This window comes from Megascapheus bottae, chromosome 6 (genome assembly GCF_031878675.1).
Source record: "Megascapheus bottae isolate mThoBot1 chromosome 6, mThoBot2.hap1, whole genome shotgun sequence".
NCBI lineage: Eukaryota > Metazoa > Chordata > Mammalia > Rodentia > Geomyidae > Megascapheus > Megascapheus bottae.
Genome location: NC_143514.1, coordinates 31,755,491 through 31,779,511, shown reverse-complemented (window position 1 = coordinate 31,779,511; position 24,021 = coordinate 31,755,491). Strand labels below are relative to the sequence as shown.

Genomic DNA, 24,021 nt, shown 5'->3' with positions numbered 1-24,021 from the left:
CAGTTGACTAATAGAACTTCTACCTCCAAAACTTGCATGCACCACAGCTGTGACCATTTACATTCTGCTTTCTCTTCAAATCTTGGTGTCCATCTTGACTTTTCAAGTTATGACAGGAAAAGTTCAAAAAAAAGTTTCAGGCCATAAAGAAAATGACTAAACATTTAAATTTTTAAACCACCGTTGGAAGCAACCTGAGTCATTTCTAATAATTGTTAAATGGCAACTCCTTTGTACAACTACTTAAAGATAATACTTATTAAAAAGAAAGGGGGGAAAGAATTGTATATTTCTAAGAAGGGGCAAGGTGGTAGTCTTCCTGGATGGGCCAACATCGCAATGATAGACTTCTTGCCTCATTTTCCAGTGATATTTACAAAAAAGTGAGCCTATTGCAGGAAAGATATTTTGAAACCACATGAAATCATGTAACCAAGACTACTGCTGCTCTAAAGGAATGCTATGGTGTCTATGTTTTTAATCAATACAGGAGACTCTTAGTGTCTACAGATATATAGTAGAAATGATGTTTCCAGAGAGATCACCACTGAGGGAAAACTGTGCATGTTAGGAGGCCTAGAGATCATTTTTGTATTACAGGTGCTGGACTCATTTTCCCTTAATGCAATGAAACTCCCATTAAAGCCATGTCCCCTTTCAGCAAAACTCAGATTTTCACTTTGCTTATTGAGCTAATCACATTCACTTTTATCTTACTTTTAGGACACTGTTTGCTTTTTTAGGTGGCATATTTTCACAAAACTAAGGGCAAGGAAACACTGGCTTGGCAGTGTGTGTGTGTGTGTGTGTGTGTGTGTGTGTGTGTGTGTGTGTGTGTGTGCCAGTCTTGAGACTTGAACTCAGAGTCTGGGCTTTGTCCCTAAGCTTTTTTGCTCAAGGCTATCACTCTACCACTTGAGCTCTACTTCCTGCAGTGGCTAATTTGAGACAAGAGTCTCATGGACTTTTCCACCTGGGTGATTTGAAACTGAGATACTAAGATCATTAGGTCCTGGATTAGCTGTAAGGAAAGACTTTATGAGGATGAGGTGTGCATACATGCATGTGATTTGTGTGTGTGCGTGCATGTCTACACGTGCATGTGTGTGCATGCATGTATGGTGTGAATCTCACAGCAGATGGCGCCTCCCCTGGGCCACTCATAATATGATCACAAGTACCCCCCAAATCTTTACCCTCAAGCAGAGAGAGCAAAGCATGTGTGATGTCTCCTTCCATGCTCTCACCCCTACCAGCACTCACCCTAAGGGAGATGGATCTCCCTCAAACTTGTGATTGAAGATCCTCCAGGAGGATAACCATAGCTTACACATTGTCTCTGAACACTAGGAATAGTCTTGGATACCTCTAAAGGACAGCTTGTCTCATGTTCATACTTACATTAAATGAGACAACCTGAGAAGAATGGTTCCGAAAATCATGCTATATCTGAAGCTGAGGATACTCAGTGTTCCCTGTGGGATGCTGCATGTCAGCTCAGACCTTTCTTTGTTGTCTATAAAAAGGATTCTTCAATCTGAAAAGAAACTGAGAAAATCAAAATCTACTTTTCTAAAAATGATCCTGTTTTGCTGTGCTTTATGAGAAATAAGACCATGGCACTTATGTTAATTTTTTCCACTAAGAGAAAGCAAAATGTGTACCTATGTCTATTTACCTCCCAGTTTTACTGGCCAACCTTTGAACTATTAGTAAAGGTCCTATTTTCAGTAAGCCAAGCAATCAGTTCTAAAAGAAAATGAATGCCATTCAATCATTATCCTAGCTGATAATGGCAGCTTTTGTCTGTAATATATTAATACTACTGTTGCCACGAGCAACAATGTGTCAAGAGATTCCATCCTTGATGATACAATGAAATTTCTGTTAAAAGCCCTTGATTAGAAAAGCCAATCTCTTCTTCCTTATAAGCAAGAGGCTTATTTCAGACAAAGATCCTTTCATTCTGCCATCACTGAAAACAGTTTTTTTATAAATGTGTTCTAATTTCAAATATTAATAGGTAGTATCTGTTAAGAGCCCTTTATATTATACTTCTTGAAAACAATTGACAGAATCATTTCCAATTAAAATAAGAATGACACAGGAACTAACAGCAGCTATATGTTTAGTAAGATTGTGTGTTCATATCATGTGCTCACTCCACAGGAGTTGCTCTGGGTAAAACTGAGGGGAGGATAACATTTGAATTCACACAATCATCACTCTGATCAGTGGTATGTAGTGTCCACTGACAAAGTGATGGATGCTAATAAGATTTGCATTCCATTTAGAGCTGCTATCAGTAGCAGCTGCCTAGAAGGGAACACTGTTTTTAACTGACATGGAGACTCTTCTTTCTCTTCTTCTGATTTTTCCACTTTTACAGCCACCTTGTAAACCACTTCATCATAAATCATTCAGTGTTCTTCAATTTCTCAGACTGCAGAATGGACAGCAACCCCCTTCACGGCCTGACCTGTACAATACTGTAATGAGAGGAGGTGGTATTTATAAAGCCAGCTACAGCACTGCTACTTTATACTTGAACTGTGTGTTGGGAGGGAAACTCAGAATGCAGGGCTCTTTGTTCTCATGCAATTGCTGCAGGATCCTGACAAATTATCAAACATCTTTGCACTTCATTTTCCTCTTCTAAAATGAGGGAGTGAGTTTCTATGAGTTATTGAACATAGAATGATAAATAGAACACACAATGGAAAAATATACAACTTACTCCTGACATTTTCATTGACTAATAACACATGAACATAAACTAACTTTCAGACTGGGCTCTGTGACAATCAAATATTTTGGTCCTGAACACTTGCCCCTTGAAAAATTCTTTACCTGAAACATGTGAAAGCACAGAAGTAAAAAAATTGTAGGAAACCATACGAATCTCAAAAATGAATAGATTAAAGAATTAGTTTCCCATGATGGTGTGATGGTTCAAGTGTTTCCATACTTAATAATCCTTTAAAAAGAAATTAAAGTAAGCACAACAAACAAATATTGCTAAATTAATCTGGGTGATTTTGTCAGACAGAAAGCAGAGATCGCAATGATAAAGAAAGAAAGAAAGAAAGAAGGAAGGAAAGAAAGAAAGAAGGAAAGAAAGAAAGAAAGAGCCATGCACCACAGCACATATCTATGAGACCAGGAGGCTGATGTAGGAAAATTTCAACTTTGTGGCCAGCCTAGGCTACACAGTTAGACACTGCCTCAAAAGAGAACTGCGTGCTTGTGGCTCATGCCTATAATCCTAACTACTCAGGAGACTGAGACCTGAGATTACCCTTGAAAGCCTGGGGCAGGAAAGTTCCTGAGATTCCAGTCTCCAATTAACTACCAAAAAGGTGGAAGTGAAGGTGTAGCTTGAGTGACTGAGTGCTAAGCCTTGAACAGAAATGCTTAGAGACAGTGTCCAGGCCCTAATTTCAAGCCTCAAGACTAGCACCAAAAAAAAAAAAAAAAAAAAAAAAAGAAGAAGAGGAGGAGGAGAGGAGCTTGGGTCAGGTCTATACCTGAAGTGCTAGATGATTTGAATTATTTGGCAAAGCCATGTTTATAGTGAAATGTTTCTTTCCCTTTGATGAGCAGCACTGGACTCTGTCTTGCTAGGTTAGGTGATATGTATTTTCTACTAAGAAGGAGTTACTAAATGTATGGATCAACTATGCTTCAGGAGTCCCATTGTGAAAATTACTGATTTAAGGTTGAGCCTTAGGGATTCCTGTTTAGATAATTGAATGTAATCTGACATACCTAGGAGAAATAGGCTTTTAAAACATTGACATAAGCTGATTTTTTTTCTTTCATATACTTTTTATTGTAATTAAGAGAGGGGTTACAGTTATATTCGCCAGATAGTAGGTGTATTCACACACATTGATAGCCCTGCTCATGTTTTTGTCCCCATTTCCCTCCACCCATAAGCTGATTTTTTTTCACCATCAAGGTCTAAGAAGAGCCAAAGGCATAAGGGAATACACAGGCTCTGAAGTGGGCAAACTCAGCTCATCTTAATCCAAGAAGCCCATGGCCCTTCTGAACTTGGCATTTCTTCTATCTCGGTTACCCCTATACATCCTAAAGTTGTTTCTCCTCCTGAGGAATTCTCATAGTTCTAGATCTTATATTGTAAAGATCTGCTTCAACCCCCAAATCCACAACTATCTCTATTACTACTCAGAATTGGTAGCTTGCTCTTTTGAGATTCAGAATCTTCATGACAAATTGCTCTCTTCCAGGGGTGAGGTCATCTATTGGGGTGGATGGCATAGTCCAGAGTACCTACATTTTCAGTGTCCAACCCAGACACAGTACTGGCAAATGGGAGAATCATATATTTAGAAATTAATGGAACAATAGATCAACATGGAAACCTAGCAAGTTGTTTCTCTTTTTAGAAACACTCACTCTCATCTTAATCTTGTCTTTTCTTAACTTAGGTTCAACTGACCTTGATCCTTTGATGGTACTGGATGCTGGAGATATCATTGATGCAGGATCTGATTATGAAGATCAGGTAACTAATTTCTAAATATAATCCTCTATTTGGATGTTTTGAAATGAATTTTAGCCTCTGGAAATGTATGAAATTAGAACTAGAAATATTCAGTTTGTGAAATCTTTGCGGGCAGCTAGTAACACAGTTCATGGTAAGTCATAGTGATCTATAACTTCCTTTAACATTTTTTTGTCAGTCATGGGACTTGAACTCTGGGCCTGGGTGCTGTCCCTGAGCTCTTCAGCTCAAGGCTACAACCCTACCCCTGAGCTATAGCACCAACTTCTGGTTTTCTATCGGTTAATTGGAGATAATAGTCTCATGGGCTTTAGTGTGAACCGTGATCCTCAGATCTCAGCCTCCTGAGTAGCTAGGATTACAGGCTTGAGCCACCCTACCCAGCAACTTTCTTTAACTTTTTAGCCTTCCCTTATCCATAGTTCCAAAACATTTGCTAATAAAGGAAAGGTCTGTAGTCAAAACCTACCTGAGAGAAGCTGGGTGCCAGTGATTCAGGCTTATAATCCTAGCCACTGAGAAGGCTGAGATCTGAAGGACTGAGATTTGTGTTCTACCCCCCCCCCCAACAAAATTAGTAGGCTCTATCTCCAAAATAACCAACATCAGGGCTGGAGATATGTCTCATATGATAGCCTACAACCCATCAAGTTGAAGGCCCTGAGTTCAAACCCCAGTATCCCCGCATATCCCAAAATGAGGGAAATGGAGTTACTTGAAATAGAAATAATATTCTCTTGCCTAAGAATATGTCTGTGTTTCTATCTTTTTCTAGTAATAAACTAAGACTATGTAACGGAACTTGGGCTACAGGTTCAAGACTCTAGTCTCCAGTTGCTAACATTTGTGCAGGAATGATGACCAAGAGAAGTGTAACCAAGAAGTTAAATATGTGTTCTGGTTCAAAACACCAAAGACATTTTTCTGGGGTATTTTGCTTTTGACAGAAGAACTCCGTCCAATGCTATTTTAATGATCTGAAATAATTGGTGAATAATCCAACTCTCTAGACTTTAAAACGAGGTGGAGGAGGAGGAGGAGGAGGAGGGGGAGGAGGGGGAGGAGGAGAAAGAAGAAGAGGAAATACTAACTGAAACCTCCTAGCTCTTGTCATCAGTATTCCTCAGCAATGGCTGAAAGCCAAGTGAACGTATTAGGAGGGTTTCTGTCCTCTTTTCAGCTAATAGATGTCATACAAGGAAAGCAAACAGATCTGCCACAAATATTATCATGGATATTTGTGGTCATTTCCCTTTGGGGGAAGCCCTCACTACACGGAAAACATTATGCTAACAAATTTTCTTACATTGATACTCTCACTAATTTTTCACAGCCTTTCACAATTATTTTTTTCTACTTCGCACACAAGATACTCAAGATGGCAAGAGTAAGTTGCCCAACATTCCACACGTAGTTTCACAGTGGAGCCATGAACTTAGGGCACATTCCCTCACACCCACACTACTCTGAATCCAAGCCTCACTACCACAAACATGCCATTCAGTGACAGAATGACACAGCCTTTTCAATTGCTGATTCTGGCAGCCTCAGTAGAGGCAAATGTCAAGCAATCACACACAATGTGCATCAAAAGCTATGCACTGTACAAAAGGAAAATGAGCTACAACAAATAGGACATTTCACAACAACAAGAATTGGAAATAACAGAAATCTGAAAGATATCTTAATATAGGAATATTTTAAGTACTCAAAGAAATAAAAGGAAGACTAGAAGCCATGAAACAAATATAGGAAACAATGAAAAGGGAGAGAAAGAAAAAAAGTGTGAAATGAAATTCTATGCTGCCATCAGAAAGAATGATATTGCCCCATTTGTAAGGAAATGGAAAGACTTAGAAAAAATCATATTAAGTGAAGTAAGCCAGACACAAAGGAACATAGGCTCAATGGTTTCCCACATTTGTCGTAATTAGTATAAACCACGGACTCTCCTAGTAGAAGTTTACAATAGGGCATCCTATAAGGCCATATAGGATGAGGCTAAATGAAAGGACCTCCAAGATGTAGAAACAAGAGCCATATAAGTTGTGACTGTTGTTCTTAATGTACTATGCTATTTCTCATCTCTTTTGTTGTCCCTTGGTTATCTCATATTGTTACTGTATCTTACCTTGTTATGTGATTAGTTGTATATATGTTTATTTGTTTATTGAAATAGTATAGGGAAGGGGGGAAAACAAGATGAGGGGAGGGGTTCAACCACTATAGAAAGCAGTATGGCAGTTCCTCAAAAGACTAAACATAGAGCTCCCCTATGACCCAGCAATTCCACTACTTGCCATTTACCCAATTGTCCAGAAACAAGGACATACTAAAGCCACTAGCACAATGATGCTCATTGGAGCACTATTTACCATAGGAAAGATATGGAACCAACCCAGATGCCCCTCAGTTGATGAGTGGATCAACAAGATGTGGTATTTATACACAATGCAATTCTATGCTGCTGTCAGAAAGAACAACATCTCCCCATTTGTAAGGAAATAAAAAGACTTAGAAAAAAAATCATACTAAGCAAAGTAAGCCAGACTCAAAGGAACATGGACTCAATGGTTTTCCTCATTTGTCATAATCAGTAGAAACCTTGGGCTCTCCTAGCAGAGATTTACAGTAGAGCAAAACCCAGATACATAAGGCCATATAGGATGACGCTAAATGAAAGAACTTCCAGGTTATAGAAAAAAGCCATATGAGTGATTGTTGTCCTTAATGTACTACATTATCTCTCATCTCTTTTGCTGTCCCTTGGTTATCTCATATTGTTACAGTATTTTACCTTGTTATCTGATACATTATATATATGCTTATTTGGTTATTTGAAATTGGATAGGGAAGGGGGGAAAACAAGATGAGGGGTGGGGATGGGGGGAGGGAAATGGGGACCAAGACATGAGAAAGGGTATCAATGTTTGTAAAGTAATACACCTTCTATCTGGTGAATATAATGTAACCCTTCTATTAATTACAATAAAAAATAATTGGAAAAAATTTTAAAAATTAAAATTATTTGAATGTAAAAAAAAGATGAGGGGAGAGGCTGGGAGAGGGAAATGGGAACAAAATCATGAGAAGGGTTAGCACTGATTGTTAAGTAATGCACCTTCTATCTGGCGAATATAATGTAACCCTTCTATTAATTACAATAAAAAAGAAAAAAATACTGGAAAAAATTTTAAAGTGTAGAGAACTAGGCATTCAAGGCTCAGAAGCTATTGGTACAAATAAAAATGCAATTTAATTTTTATTTAAAAAATCAATATTAATTGTGGACTTCTATTTATTAGAATCAGATTAGGTATTCGGAATATGTGATTATATTGAACAGGTAAAGATTTCTGTTTTATAGAAAAAGAAATAAACAATAAACATAATAAAATTAGCAAATTCTCCTGATTGTCAGAGGTGTTAAACTGTATGAGAAAAGGAAAAGTAGAACAGGATGAAGTGGGGATAGGAATATTGGGAGAGAGGACACACCACCATATTAAACAGGATAACCAATACTAAATGAGAAGATCTCATTAAAGATGTAAGATTTGAGCAAAAGTAATATGTAGTGTAAAACATCAGAGTTTGGAAAATAAAAGTAGAATATTAAAAGTACAAAAACATTACTGATAAAGGAATTGTGATTTCAATGGCAGCAGATTAAGTTAAACAACAGCTTGTACTTACATGGCTCTACATTTTGTGACTTGTAGGCAGTACTGCTAATCTTTACAATAACTTAACAAAGTAGCTGTGTTCAGTTTTAACTTACAAAGTAAGGAAACTTGGGCTTGTAGAATGTAAATGACTTCCCAACACTGTACAACTATTACATTATAGACTAAAAGATAGCTGGGTGCCAGTGGCTCATGCCTAACTACTCAAAAGGCTAACATCTGTGAATCATAGTTCAAAGCCTGCTTGAGATGGAAAATAATTGAGACATATCTAATTAACCACCCCCCACACCAAGTGGAAAGTGAAAGTAGAGCTGTGATTCCGTGATACAGCACTAGCCTTGAGTGAAAAAGCTGAAGGACCAGTGTCAGCACAAAAAAGAAGGAGAAAAAAGGGGAGGAAGAAAAAGAGTAGGAGAAGAAGGAGAAGAAGCAGGAGGAGGAAGAGGAGGAGAAGGAGGAGGAGGTGGAGGAAAGGAAAAGAGGGGGAAGGAAGGAGAGAGAGAAGGAGGAAGGGAAGGAGGGAGGGAGGAAGGATACAAACAATGACAAAGACAAATAATGACCAACTTTGGTCCTCCTGACATCAAAATCTAGCTTCTACTTTCACCATTCCAAAGAGCCAATGTCAAGGCCATTGGAAGTCTATTATTAATTTCAGTTGACGCTTTTTATTTTAACTTTCTTGACCTGAGCTTAATTTGACATTGTAAAAGTCACCAAACGTCTACATTAAATCATCAATAAAGATTTTAGGCTTTGCAAACCATACAGTCTCTATGGCAACTAATCAAACTCTGCAAAACAAATGAACTTGCTGTATTCCAGATAAACAATACTTAATACTATATAATTTTCATGTGATTTATTTTAACCATTTTAAAGTGTCAGACTTTTCAGCTGAGAAGCTATGTAAAAGTAGGTAGCAGGATGGATTGGCCCAACATGTGGCAGCTCACTTAATCCTGATGTTAAACCATCCCCCATTATTGACATTCCCTCTCGATTCCTAGAGTCTTCATTTGTAGTAGTGCTTCACATTTATTAGATAATAGTAATAATAATCCTCAAAGAGTCACATCATTATCACCTCAGTTTTATGGATGAGGAAACTGAGGCAAAGAAACATTAGGCAGTTAGTTCAAGGTCTCACAGTTGACAAGAGATAAGCCTGTGATGCACCGGATATAGCCAGAGATCTGACTTCAGAACCATGGTTAGGAAAGATAGGCTGGACTGGCCTGAGGTCATAAATAAAACCCAAGTGCACATGCTTTCCTTCTAGAGGTCCTTTTACAAATGAACTCGTAATAGATCATGGATGATAAAGAGGAGAAGCGTTGGAGGGAGATGTACTAGTCCTCATATCACATTTGATGCTGCCCTATCACAAGCTCTTCCAGATGCTGGAAAATGGAACATCTCTACAGCCCAGCAAGGGAGAAGACTTAATGAGTGCCAAGCTAGCCCCTGGCACCAATCTCCTGCTCTTACCTACAGGCTACAGGGTCTCCCTGAATGTGCTTTCTCCTGCTTCTCTCTAGACGCACTCTTAATTTCAAATGCAAGTTCCTCCCGCCAGCATCCTAGCCATGGCCCCTCTCTCCTCTTTGAGACGCTCAGTCACAGTCATGATTTCGGCTTCACTTGCAGTTCTTTAGTAAGCTGCTGTTGCACATGTCTACCTATTAAATAGCACTGGCTGAACTTCCCATGTGCATCTTAAAGTCAACACATCCAAAAGCAAGCTGCCATCTTCCCCCACAAAAATCTGTTCTTCCTTCTGTTCCCTCTATTTCAGTGAATGATTCCACCATCCCCCCAGCTGCCCAAGCCAGAAACATGGATATCTTACTAGCCTCTTTCCTTTCTCTGCTTCCCTATATTAGTCTGATTGGAAGTCTGATCAGTTTTGCCTCTGTAGGAACTGCCCCTGTTTTAGCTAGCAACATTTGACTTCCTTCTTGGGACCTCATGGTCCCAGCACCAGTCTTCTCAAAATGATCTTTGTGAAAGCAAATCGATTCATGACATTCCACTGATCAAAACCCTATTTGGCTTCTCATGTCAGAATTGAATGAGACACCTGGAAAATTACAAATCCAAATCTAATTTCTACGCTGCTTTCCCCATCCTGTTTACTATACATTACAACCCACTGGCTGCTGCAGCCTCAGTAATCCCTTCCCATGCACCACTGAGACAGACTTGGCCCTTTGCTTGTTAACATGTTTGGTTCTTCAGGGGTGCAAGACATTTCATGTTTCCATCCTTGCCTGCCCTGTGTTACAGCTGTAATACCTGCCACAAAACCTGGGGTAAGATACAGCACATGCTGTTATCTTCAAATGTGTACAATGGGGCCTTGGTTCAATATGCCCATTTATGTGTATCGTCCATCTTGATTGGTGGTATTCCTTCATCATCTGTCCTCCCTCCATCGACTCCAACCTCACTTGTCTCCTCACATTTCCTCATTCCATTTGCACAAATGTACTTTGACTATCATAATGGCTCATCATTTTAAAGCCAAGAATTTGAATTCTGCTTCACTTGTCTAATAGGTGATTTGGAATGATAACTTGCTGAGCATCTTTGAAGCCCCAGTTTCCTCTTCTAGGAGAATAACTTCTCTTAGAAGAACTACTATATACTATAAGGAGGGCAAATTGTATAGAAAAATGCTCAAAACTAAGGGGTCTCTGACTTAAAATAGAGTTCCCAAGGACTGCTGCTCTTATGTGGCTGACAAAGTCCACTGAGTAGATACTGGCTTTCCCAACGCTTCAGTTTTCTGAACTGGTACTTTGTCCCAACAAGTAAAAACCTGAGGAGCAACAACAACAACAACAACAACAAAAACACCTCAACCTTTTCCTATATCACGCAGAGAAGTAAGGTCATAGTACAGTGTCCTATACCAAAAATTGAACAGACAGGGAAATACAAAGAATCACAACAGAAACACACAAGCAGAAATCTCCATAGGAACTATTGCTGAGATGGGACAAACAGCAATAGTTTCTGGGGGCTCATGATGGACAAGTCTGAGGGTTCAAAACTCCAGGGGTCTGGCTACTGGTGGCTCACATCTATGATCCTAGCTACTCAGGAGGCTGGAGACCAGAGGATTGTAGTTCAAAGGCCACTTGAAAGGCCATGACACTCTTATCTCTAATTCACCACCAAAAAGCCAGAAGTATAGCTGTAGCTCAAGCAATAGACTGCTGGATTTAAGTAGAAAAGCTCAAGGACAAGCACCCAGACCCTGATTTCAGGGATCCAGTCTTAGCAGGGCTCTACACACAGTATTACAAGACTCACCACTAAGAGTTCTATCAAGTATCCATAGTATCAGTACAACTCCCTCAGTCTTCTAGCACAAGCTCATAAAAAGACTATGACCAGGTCATATGAGTTTTCACTGCTCTCTCCCCTTAACAGATATGACTACTGCATTATAAAGTGCTGTTTACCACCATGACTTTTACAGGTGCATCATAATCACCTATCAAATAAAACTATAAAGCATACCAAATGGAAAAAACAGAACTAGGATTACTTATGACAGAAAAATTGGATTTGTTAAACCAGAATTGTTTTTAAATTCTAATTAATATGACAGTTGTTTTTTATGACAGTTGTTTTTAAGGCAGAAAGTAAATAATGTACGTGAACATATGGAAATGTTAGGAGAGAAGTGGAGATTATAAGAATCAAGAGTCAAAAGCACTAGGTCAGAAATGAAGAATGTCCTTGATGAACTTGTTACTAAACTGCACATAGCTGAAGAAAGAACTTCTAAGCTACAAGATTTCACAGAGGAAATGTCCAAACTGAAACTGAATGAGGAAAAAAAACCCTGAAAGACAGAACACAATATCCAAGAACTGGGGACAGAAGAGTTGCCTCCAAATAAACACATTCAACAAAACCCCAGTTGCAGGAAGCTTGGATAATGTCAAGCCAACAACAAATGCCAAAAACTAAAAACTCCATCTAGATATATCATATTTAAACTGAAGAATATCAAAGAGAGAAGTCTTGAAATAACCCAAATAGGAAAAACACCTTCCTAAAACAGAAACTAAAATAAGACTCTCACCTGACTCCTCTTCAGAAACTATGTAAACAAAAGAAAGTGGATGGAGATGCAAGGGGGGGGGGGTGCTGGTGGCTCACATCTGCAATCCTAGCTACTCAGGAGGCTGAGATTTGAGGATCACTGTTCAAAGCCAGCCTGAGCATTAAAGTCCATGACTCTTATCTCAAATTAACCACCAGAAAGCCCTAAGTGGCACTGTGGCTCAACTGGTAGAGTGGTAGCCTTGAGCTAAAGAGCTCAGGGACAGTGCCCAGGCTCAGAGTTCAAGGCCTATGGCTGGAAAAAAAAGAGAAAACGAGGAAGGGAGGGAGGAGGGAGGGAGAGAGAGAGAGAGAGTAAAGAAAAAGCATTGAGGGGGGAAACAACTTATAATTATTTTGTACTTTATAAAATTAACTTTCAATAACAAAGAAAAGAGAGTCTGAGTTAAATAAAAATTGAGATAAATTGTGTCTAGTAGACATGTATGCAAGAAATGTTAAACAGAAGTTCCTTAGAGAGAAAGAAACTGAGAACTACGTACAAAAGAGGAAAAGCACAAAGAATAAATAAGCCAAAATAAAAGCCTACTTTTTTATTGTTATTTTGCCTGACAGATAAGTTTGTTCAAAATAATAATAGAAACATATATAATATATAATATAAATTAATCATATACTCTGTTCCTATGGATACTTGTGTGTAGGTGAAGTGAATGATAGCAATGTTTACAGGAGCAGGAGGGAGAAATTAATAGTATTTTATCATTTTAAGGAACTTACACTAACATGAAGTGCTATAATGTTATTGGAAAGTAGACATGAATGAACTGTTTTGTAAACTTTAAGACCAGCTACTAGAAAACAATGATAAAGGAAATATAATTGATATGCTAAGAAAGGATAGAAAATAAAATCATATAAAATGTTCATTTAAAATTGCAAAAGGCAGGCCTAGGAGGATTGGTTTAGTGGTAGAGTGCTTGCCTAGCATACATGAAGCCCTGGGTTTGATTCCTCAGTACCACATACACAGAAAAAACCAGGGGAAAAGAAAAGCTGGCAGTGGTGCTGTGCTACCTTTGAGCAAAAGAAGTTCAGAGACAGTGCCCTGGCCCTGAGTTCAAGCCCCAGGACTGACAAAAGAAAAAAAAATCTCCAAAGGCACTACTGCTATTTGAGTGTATCCCCCAGGTTCCCATGCTAGCTTAGCCCTGAGTATAGCAAGTGTAACCATGGTGGAATCCATGAGACATGAGATCTGATGAGAGAGGATTAGGTCACTGCTGCTGCAGCCATTCCCAGAAGAAATGCACTTCGCAATTCTCAGGAAGCCACAGTTAGTTTATCCGTAAAGCAGAAATAAGAAATTTTAACGAAGAGAAACAATTCTTAGTTTCATGTTTCTATTCAAATACAGTCAAAACTACTTTATTGATTTTTTTAAAAAGCAACTAGTTTTTCCCTATCCATCCCATCTAACTGCAACTTTGTGACCATTAAAAATAGTCAATGTAGGGGCTAGGAGTTTGGCCTAATGGTAGAGTGCTTGCCTAGCATGCACGAAGACCCAGGTTCGATTCCTTAGTACCACATACATAGAAAAAAAGCCAAAAGTGATGCTGAGGCTCAAGTGGTAGAGCTCTAGCCTTGAGAAAGTCCAAGGATAGTGCTCAGGCCTTGTGCTCAAGCCCAGGACTGGCAAAAAAAAAAAGTCAATGTAAAGATGTAAAAGAAATAAAAATAGATTGGGGACCAAGACAGGAGAAAGGGTACCAGTGTGTGTGAAGAAATGTACCTTCTATCTGGTAATAAGCTTTCTATTAATTATAATAAAAAGTATATGAAAAAAAGAAATAAAAATAAGGCCAGGAGTTTGGCCTAGTGGTAGAGTGTTTGCCTAGCATGCACAAAAACCCAGGTTCAACTCCTCTGTACCACATACATAGAAAAAAAGTTGGAAGTGGTACTGTGGCTCAACTGGTAGAGCTCTAGCCTTGAGAAACTCCTAGGACAGTGCTCAGGCCCTGAGCTCAACCCCTAGACTGGCAAAAAAAAAAAAAAAAGAAAGAAAGAAAGAAAAGTGGCAGAGGGTTAGCCTGGAGCACAAAAGCTCAGGAACAGCACCCATGCCCTAAGTTCAAATCCCAGGACCAACACACACATACACACACACACACATACACACACACACACACACACGTATACAGTATATCAGTTCTCAAAGCAAACAACTGAGGACTCAGAACATCTGACAAAATCATCATATTCACATTTGCAGTAACTCTAAAACTCATCGTAATGTTGAAAGCATACTTAGTTTACAAGAAGTCACAAATATATATGTATGTCTAGTCACCAAGAACTACAGTTCCTATAAAATACTAATAGAAGAGAGACTTCTCTGAAGATGAAATAAGAATGGCCTAAAGAAATGCTCCACATCTCTGGCCATAAAAGAAATGTAAATCAAAACAACTTTGACACTCCACCTCACCCCAGTTAGAATGGCCATTATCAAGACAGCAAATAACAACAGGTGTTGGCAGAAATGTGGCCAGAAGGAATCACTACTACACTGTTGGTGAGAGTATAAACTTGTTGAAACACTCTGGAAAACATTGTAGCAGTTCCCCAAAAGACTCAACATAGAGCTTCCCTATGACCTAGCAAACCCACTCCTGGGCATCTACCCAAATGTCCACAAACAAAGACATACTAAACCTACCAGCACAATCATGTTCACTGCAGCATTATTCACTATAACTAAGATATGGAACCAACCCAGATGCCCCTCAGTAGATGATTGGATCAAGAAAATGTGGTATTTATACACAATGGAATTCTATGCTGCCATCAGAAAGAATGACATCGCCCCTTTGTAAGGAAATGGAAAGACTTGGAAACGAATCATATTAGGTGAAGTAAGACAGTCTCAAAGGTACAAAGTTTCCATGGTTTCCCTCCTTTGTTATAATTAGTATGCATCTAGGATTCCCCTAGCAAAGGAGTGCAAAAGCCGTGTACCTATGGCCATATAGGAAGAGGCCAAGCAAAATGAACTCCAGGATAGGGAAACGAGAGAGTTATCCTTACGGTTGTTGTTTCTAATGTTCTATGTGAAGATATTCCTTTATTCTTTTTTTTCTCTTTTCTCTTTTCCTTTTTTCTTTCCCTTATGACTTATCCTCTGTCGTTGCTGTATCTGGCTTTGGTACCTGGTGCATTGTATGTACATATATGTGCTTATTTCAATCAGAGAAGTGAAGGGGAAAAACAAGATGATGAGTCCAAGGACAAGGAATGAACCAGTGTAACCAGACAATATTTTGGAAATGAACTCTACAACTTGGGAGGGATGAGAGGTAGAAAAATGAGAGAAAAACATGGGAAGAGGTAACAATGTTCAGGAAGTAATGTACCTTACAAATGTAACTGAAACCTCTCTATACATCACTATGATCATAATAAATAAATAAATAAATAAATACTAATAGCCAGATACCCAGTTAGTTTCTGCAAGAGTGGATTGTCATAAAAACAGTGAGTGACCATTGAATCTCTCTTTCTTCTTCTTGTGGCATACAATACACAAACTCTCCCTCTCTTTCTCACTCTATCCTTTTTCTCCTCCTCCCCTCCTCCCACCATCTTCTCTCACACACATATATTCTGGCCATGTTTGCCCTTGGCACATTATGAGGTCTTCAGAAAAGTCAAGCACCTGTGCTCTCAAATCTTCCAAACTATGAGTTCAACAAATATCTTTATTAAAATATCCAGCCTCAGCTATTTTTTAAAAAACAGAAAATATGTTATTAAAGGTAGAAAGTATGGGAAACAAAACTAAGAACAAAAAATGAGGGTAATAAATAGCAAAGAGTAAGGTGCTAGTGGTAGATAGTAATCCATTTACAATAATAATCCTCACAGATTGTCACTCTCAACACTGGTTTTGTTCCATTTCACAAATTCTGACATTTTTTTTATTCATTTTCTTTTAGTTCAAAATATCTTAAAATGTCTTTTGAAATATCTTTTTTGACACATTGTTTCAAAACATGTCATCTAATCATTAAGAATTTTCAGATATTCCATCCATCTTTCTGTTGCTTCTGATGTTTATATGAAGAGATAGAAGATCCTGAATAGCAATATTCAATACCGAAGGAGAACAAAGTTAAAAGGACTGACACTGACTTTAAAGACTTAACTATGAAGCCACAGTAATCAGTATAATATAGTATTGGTTAAGAACACAGATCAAGAGAACATAATTGAAAACCCAGAAATAGAGCCATATGAATAAAAATCAATTGTTCTTAGAATGCAAAATCATTTCCCTCCAAGATAACATAGGGGGGAAATCTAGGTGACCTTGGGTATGGCAATGCTTATTTAGAATTAACATCAAAGCCACTATCATGAAAGAAACAGTTGATAAACTGAAGTTCGTAAGAATTTTTGTTTGCAAAGCACTAATTGTCTGAGCAGTATGTAGCTGCTGGGCCCAAATATTAAATGTATGAAGAAAGCGCAAAGTTGACCAAGTTTACCTTATGGAAAATATCTAGTGTTCCTTTTGCTCTGTGCTCTCATCTGCTCACACAACACTCCTGTCAGAAAAACAGAACTTAGGCTCCCCAATCCTAAGTAGCCTCAGGTATTCTAAAGAACAATAGTAACCCATCAATAACATCAGATGGTAAAGACACACACACACACACACACACACACACACACACACACACACACACACACTGATGAGACAGTAAGGCCACAATAGCAGTACTTTTTGCCCAGAAGCTCTTTCCATAAGTGTGTGTTGAGAGTATATTCCTGTATGGCCCTGCCCTGGGTGCTGAGGAAGAACAACAAGTGTAGACATGGCCCCAACAACTGGTGGACTTCATACCAGAGAATCCTACTTGAGCAGAGGCTGGGCTCAAAGGGATGGGAGAAGTGTTCCTGAAGAGATCATTCATTCCTGCAAACAATGTAGATCTGCACCTGTCAGGCATTGTCTTAAACTCTAGAGATAAGTTGGAAAACAGAAGCAGGTACATCTCTTCTCTGGCTTGCTGGCTTACAGAGCATGAAAAAAATGAAAACAAAAACATGATTTTTTGAAAAATAAATCAAAAAGCTGAAGACATCTGCTATATGAAAGTACCTGTTTCCAGTACCAGAATTGAAAGCAGAGGTGAAGATTTACATACCATGTGAAGTCATCTCCTTTATGCTTCCAGACCACAATCTTTGACAATGAAAATAACATTTTTTGTTTTAATTTTTATTTTTTTATTCTATACTCTAATTACCACCACTGATCTCTCCCTTTTGTTTTTCTCAGCAATAAAGATGATTCATAGCACAGAACAATTTCACATATGTGCATAATATATGTAAATATATACTTACAAGTATATATATGTATATGTATATATGCATGTCTATGCCTTTGTCCAGCCAGCCGAGGTATTCAGCCTTTCCCCAGGAAGCTGGGTTCCTGCAAGGACAAGGCTGTTAGCTGAAAGTCTAGGGTTTGGAGAGTGGAGAACTGAAGTATGGAGACCTGCAGAAGGAGCTAAGGAAACAGCAGGATCACCAAGCAGTCTGAGAGCACACTGGGCATTAGTGACTAGACATTTATTTTGACCCATCAGCCCTTGTCATTTTTTTCCACTAATCTAGAGGAGTGTTACTGAAGAGGAGTTGGCTGTGGGTGCCACAGATTCTAGTAGTAAAGATACAGTGTTGTGGAATTTCCACTGTGATACAAGTAAGCTAGAGTCTGCTTCACAGGAGCCAAATTACCAGATTACCAGATTTGTAACACACAGGTAGTGCAGAGTGTACATGGAGGTGGAAAGAGGATACTAAGCAGGATAGAAAGAGAAGGGGGTGGGAGACAGTTAGCAGTCAGTGCTGCAGTAACTAGAAGTGCATTTCAGTACAAATTTATCCCTCAGTCACAACATATATGCTACCTCTTGATTGAAAAGAACGTTTCATCTTAGCGAGCTGCTGGGATCATTTAAATCCTGCTGCTGCTACTTTGAGATCTCCTCTAATAATTAGAGGAAATGCTCATTTCTTGCTGCTGAATACCTAAAGCAATTGAGGTTATACCTTGACTCTTAGGACTTAATCATATTTAGTTTTGTACTTTACATTGCTCCCTGTTGCCCTGTGAGTGCATCTACCCTTGGAAAGAACATGATGACATGAGCAACCAGATAGGCCTGGTTCAAATTGCATGCCCCAGGCCTCTTACCCTGACAAGTCCCATCTTCTATAGAACATACATCTTGCAAATGGCAGACCCAAAGAGATATATCATGTAAAAGCATCAGACACCATGAGTGAACCTTACTGCATTTCTTCTCAAGAGAGAGGACCCTGTCATGTACTTCTGCGTCCACTGCATTATGACAGTGACACTGTAGGGATGTAAATTGAGTGAATAAAATCTCAAGACCACATTCCCCAATTGGTACAGCCAACATAGCTTACTATGTTATTGTGTGTGTGTGTGTGTGTGTGTGTGTGTGTGTGTGTGTGTGTGTAACTGAATTTCCATAGTGATGTTCCATTTTTAAATCAAGAAATATTACATATAGCCAAAGGCCTGTGTTAAATTGTATTTCTAACATGGGTTTATATTATTGTGCATCCTTCCTGAACCAATATAATTGAATACCACAATGTCAATCATAGTTTGGGATTCAGTGAATGTAGTGGACAGACTGAGTCTTGCTCTCATGGGTAAGCCAGGCTCTTGAGCCCATCCCACAAGATCAGCTGATGTCTGGAAGCTGGAGGATCCAGTCTGCCTCTCAGCTCTGCCAGGAACACTTGTACATGGTTGTGAAGGATGCTGAGTGAATGAAAGGACATTGGAGAGAGACAGAAATTAGAAGGATGAGAGTCTAGTTTTCCCCAAACACTAAAACAACCATACCTGCTGCAGATTCAGTTCTTCTTGTCTCTCTCCACTGACCACAGGGAGTTCAAGCTAATTGATTTTGCAGAAAGGAAAATGTAATCCCATTTTTGAACCTCACAAATGATATTTTCATCATTCTTGACTGATAACTTGAGGATATTCTTCCTATTTAGGGTGTAAATATTAAATATGAGCGACACAGTGTCACTTTTGAGCCAGGGGTTTGAATTATCTCCCCACTCCACAGTCATAAAAATAAATGTCTCATCACTATGTGTATGGAACCCACTCATCACAGGAACAGAGGAGACATGTTTGCAGAAGGAAATGAGAACAGACAGAAATTTCTCCTTTAAAGTATGAGGGTGTACTCCAGGGATAAAAAACATTCAAAAGACTGATCAGAAGAGATGGTTTTCTTTTTCTCTTCAAAAACATTATTCTTGGCTGCCAGGTTTTATAATTAATTTCATGGGCTCCTGTGACATCTCATTAACCAGAATAACCTTGAATACCATATCATTTGGAGAGCAATATTTGTTAAATATTTGAAAATATTTGTGACCACACACTATGATGGCTTCATAGAGAAAAGGAAATAGAACTAACTCATGTTAGCCAGTCATTTGGTGTGTGTTGGAGCCTAAAAAGACAGGAAACCATTGTTAATGGGAAACCAAATAGCACAAGGTTGTTATTCATTTACAGAAGTGAGAATGGGGGAAAGGACAAAAACCTAAAAGCCCAAGCTAATACCAACAGAGACTTACACAGACCTGAGTGGGAATGGAAGGATGTGGTGAGGAAGACTTCCTCCTGGGAAGTGGTTCTCAAAGGGCAAGTCACCATCCTCTACCTTCTCTCTCCCCACCCCCTGTCATTGGAGTCATCACTGTATGTCCTCATTTTATTTTTCTGCTGGATGCATGTTTTGGAAAGATGGTCATTGTGGCCACAGCAAACAGTCTAGGCCTAGACTCCAGGATAGGCTTGGGTGGGTACTCGTCCACCTTTGGACTACTTGGCCACATCCACTTACTCCTCTGGGCTCTCTTTCCACATCTAGAAAATTAATAGTCTAAAAATTACTGAATAAGTTGTAAGCCATTCCTTCAGATTCAAAGCACTACAGTTATAAACATGAATCTAGATAGCCAGGCACAGTGGCTCACACTTGTAAGCCTTGCCACTCAGGGCACTGCAATGGGGAAAACCAATTGAAGGCCAACCCTCCCTGCCCCCCAAAAAGCGCATGAGACCCTATCAATAGGAAAAACTAAGCATGGTGGCTCATGCCTGTCATCCCAGCTATGCTGAGGAGCCTAAATATGAAGATGACTCTCTAGGACAGCCCCAACAGAAAGCAAGGCCCTTGCTCAAAAATAACCTTGGTAAAACAGGCTGGAGTCATGAATAAAGTAATCAAGTACCTGCCTAGCAAGCAAAAGACTCTCAGTTCAATCCTCAGTGCCACCAGAAAAAGAAAACATATTAGGAAGCATCCTCATCACTAAAAATTGGAAAAGGAAAGGCTGTATTAGAAATACATTAAATGACCATGCAAAAAGGAATAACAAAAAAAAGGAAATAACAAAGCTGGGTGTGGTGGCTCATGCCTATAATCCTAGCTGCTCAGGAGGCCAAGATCTGAGGATCAATGTTCAAAGCCACCAAGGCACTAAAGACCATGAGACTCTTATCTCCAGTTAACTACAAGAAAACCGGAAGTGGCACTGTGGCTCAAGGGGTAGGCTTTGAGCCGAAGAGCTCAGGGACAACACCCAGGCCCAGAGTTCAAGTCCCATGACCCACAAAAATAAAGGAATCATAAAACAATGAAAATATTCACTTGAGATTTTGATGTCATCTGAGATCTTCTGCTAGCACTGCCCCTGCTTCTGCTATAACAGAATAGCTCATATTGTTGTGGACAGTTGTGCTTTTTTGTCACCATCAGATCTGACTCAAGGACTCAGTAATTCCTTAGTTTGGGGCATAATGCTTAACAAGTTATAACAGGAAAATTCAGAAACAGTCATCCTACAAATAGAAAGAAAAAAACTCAGAGAAAAAGGTCTGTAGAATAAACAGAAAATTGAAGGAAAATAAGGTGAAAGTAAAATGATACCAGGCATGGTGGCTCACACCTGGAAGCCTGTAATTCCAGATACTCAGGAGACAAAGATTCTGAGCAAAATCCACCCCAACAAGCTAGGTGTGGTGGAACGTATCTGTGCACCAGCTAAGTGAGAAGCCTGGATGAGAGAATGGGCCCAAAGCCTGACCCAGACAAATATCTTGAGACCCTACCTGAAAAATTCCTAAAAAGACAAAGAAGGGCTGGAAATATGGATCAAGTGGAAGAGTATCTTCCTTGCAAATACACAAGGTTTTGTTTTCAGATATATATAATATATAAATACACATATATAATACACACATATGAGTTTTCATTGTTCTTTCAGTGACCATGAATTCTTTATCAGTAAGCACAAGTGCAGTTTACAACACTGGACAATGAAAATGCTGTGGGCTCAGGAGGTCAGACTGCCAGATTTCAAGTTCTGTTTCCACTAATCACTGAGTCCAAAGCCATGAAGCTCTTTGTGCCAGAGTCTTGTCACTTGCAAACTGGGGGTTTTGCAAGGATACAGTGAAATAAGGTTTAATAATAATAGCTAACATCTGAGTATCTACTCCAAGCCAAGTTCGAGTTGAGGCTTATAGATGGGAAGCTGTGTGTCCCAGGTCACACAGCTCTAACGCTCTCATATAACCCAGCCCTACCCACCTGTGTGCCTGCCTGCCCAACACATGACTTTCCTGGATGTATAAGGGATTTTCAGAGCAAGGGCTTGGAAGAAAACATTAGAATAATTAATAATGCCTGTCATGTCTAAATCTGCCACTATGCTTCAGGCACTATTCTAGAATTTTATATAGATTCTACCTCACCACCACCTTCTGAGGTTTCATGGTCATTCCCATTTTATAGACAGCTGAGGCCTAGACATGTTCAAAAAGCATGTCGAGGATTCAGAATCGGACTGGGTAAATAAAAGCACTGACGACACTATGTTCTACTTCAGGAGAGCCCTGGATGAGGCCAGGACTGGGGAAAACCAGGAAACCACATTCCATTGCAAGACCCAAAGGGAGTCAGTGTTGGGGTGAAAAGGAATCAAAATCAGTCAGAGCCCACTTACCTTTCTGATGATTTTCTAGGACTTCCCACAAGGTCAAGCACAAATGGGCCCAGACAGGAACATATGGAATAGACCTTCAGGTGTGCCATGTGGTACTAGGTGGGGAGCTTTGTGTTTGTTTGGCTTGTCTCGAATTTAGAAGCTCTTTGACTCATAAGGATCACGGTTGATTCTAAATAGTAAATGCAATCAGGCTCTTTTTAAAATCACCCTGTTGTTTAATTAATCTTGTGTGGAGAAAAATAGTAAAATATAAGCTAAGATTTCCAGCATCTCCGTCTGTATTCATAACCTTGAAGAAAGTCAGTCAACGGCTTTTGTTAAGTACCTGCACTATGCCAAAACTCTTGTGATCTGCCATAATTTTACCACACTCTGAGAAGATAATATCATTAACCTAAGTCACACAACAACACCTTCAATCTAAAGTCATTTCTTTCTAATAAACCATTGCTGATGCCTGAGAATCTACATCAACTATGTCACCTCACAAAAAACAAACCAATAAATAAATACCTCCTCAAGCCAAAATGACCTCATCTTTTTTTCTTGAGCTTGCAATGATTGAAGTTCATCTTGTCACAAACAAGACAAGCCAGAGGCCCATGCCTGAAATCCTGGGTACTCAAGAAGCTGAGATCTGAGGATCAAGACCCCTAGCCATCTTCAGGCAGGAAAGTCTATGATACTCTTGTCTCCAAATAACCACAAAGAAAAAAATAAAAAAAATAAAAGCTTACTTGAGCTGTGGCTCAAGTGATAGGGACAGCCTTGAAAGAAAAAGCTATAAGATAGCACCCAGGCCTGAGTTTAAGCCCTCGTCCCAGAACAAAAATTAAATAAATAAATAAATAAATAAATAAATAAATAAACTAGCCATCTACACAAATGATATGATCATGAGGCATTCAATGCATTTCTTTGTTATTCTCTTAATAACATGGTTTGAAAAATTATGAATAATGTAAAGAAAAAAATGGCATCACTGTGAAGTGTTTCCTTGAAATGGGGGATACTTAACAAAATTATAATCAGATGGAAACAGTCACTGAGTGAGAGAGGAGGAATAAGCTGTAATGACATAATGCACAGAATGGTGTCTACACTGAGTAGCAACATATTGTATATTCAACACTGCTGAAGAAATTGACTTTAAGTATTTCCTCTACCAAAGATAAGAGGATGTGGTATGCTTATTAGCTTGACGTAATCATTTTACTTTGCGAAAACAGATCACACTACCCCCTAAGTATATACAATTATTATTCAATAGTTTTATATTTGATCATTTATTACCAACTGAAAATAAAAGCTTGAAAAAATTATGACCAGATTTTTTACTTTCATTTATGATATGAAATTTTACATGTCATGAAATAATTTACAGAACAATACATTTTAATCATAATATATATATTATAGATTCATACATTTGGAAGTACTGAGATTTGAGCTTCAGGCCTTCAATACATGAGATAAGCCTCAATTCTTGTTTTTCTAGTTTTGGTGCTTAAACTCAGGGTCTGGGAACTCTCCTCGGGCTTTCTCAAGGCTAGTGCTCTACCA

The 24,021-nt window shown here is 38.9% G+C and overlaps 1 protein-coding gene across 1 annotated transcript in view; it reads left to right on the top strand.

The window, feature by feature from the left end:
- The window catches only part of Ak5 (adenylate kinase 5), a 220,263-nt gene that overhangs the window by 114,577 nt on the left and 81,665 nt on the right, over positions 1-24,021 (top strand). The window contains exon 8 of the mRNA XM_090334589.1: positions 4,455-4,531. Within this exon, the coding sequence (XP_090190715.1) occupies positions 4,455-4,531 (77 nt within the window). The remainder of the gene's footprint in view (positions 1-4,454; positions 4,532-24,021) is intronic.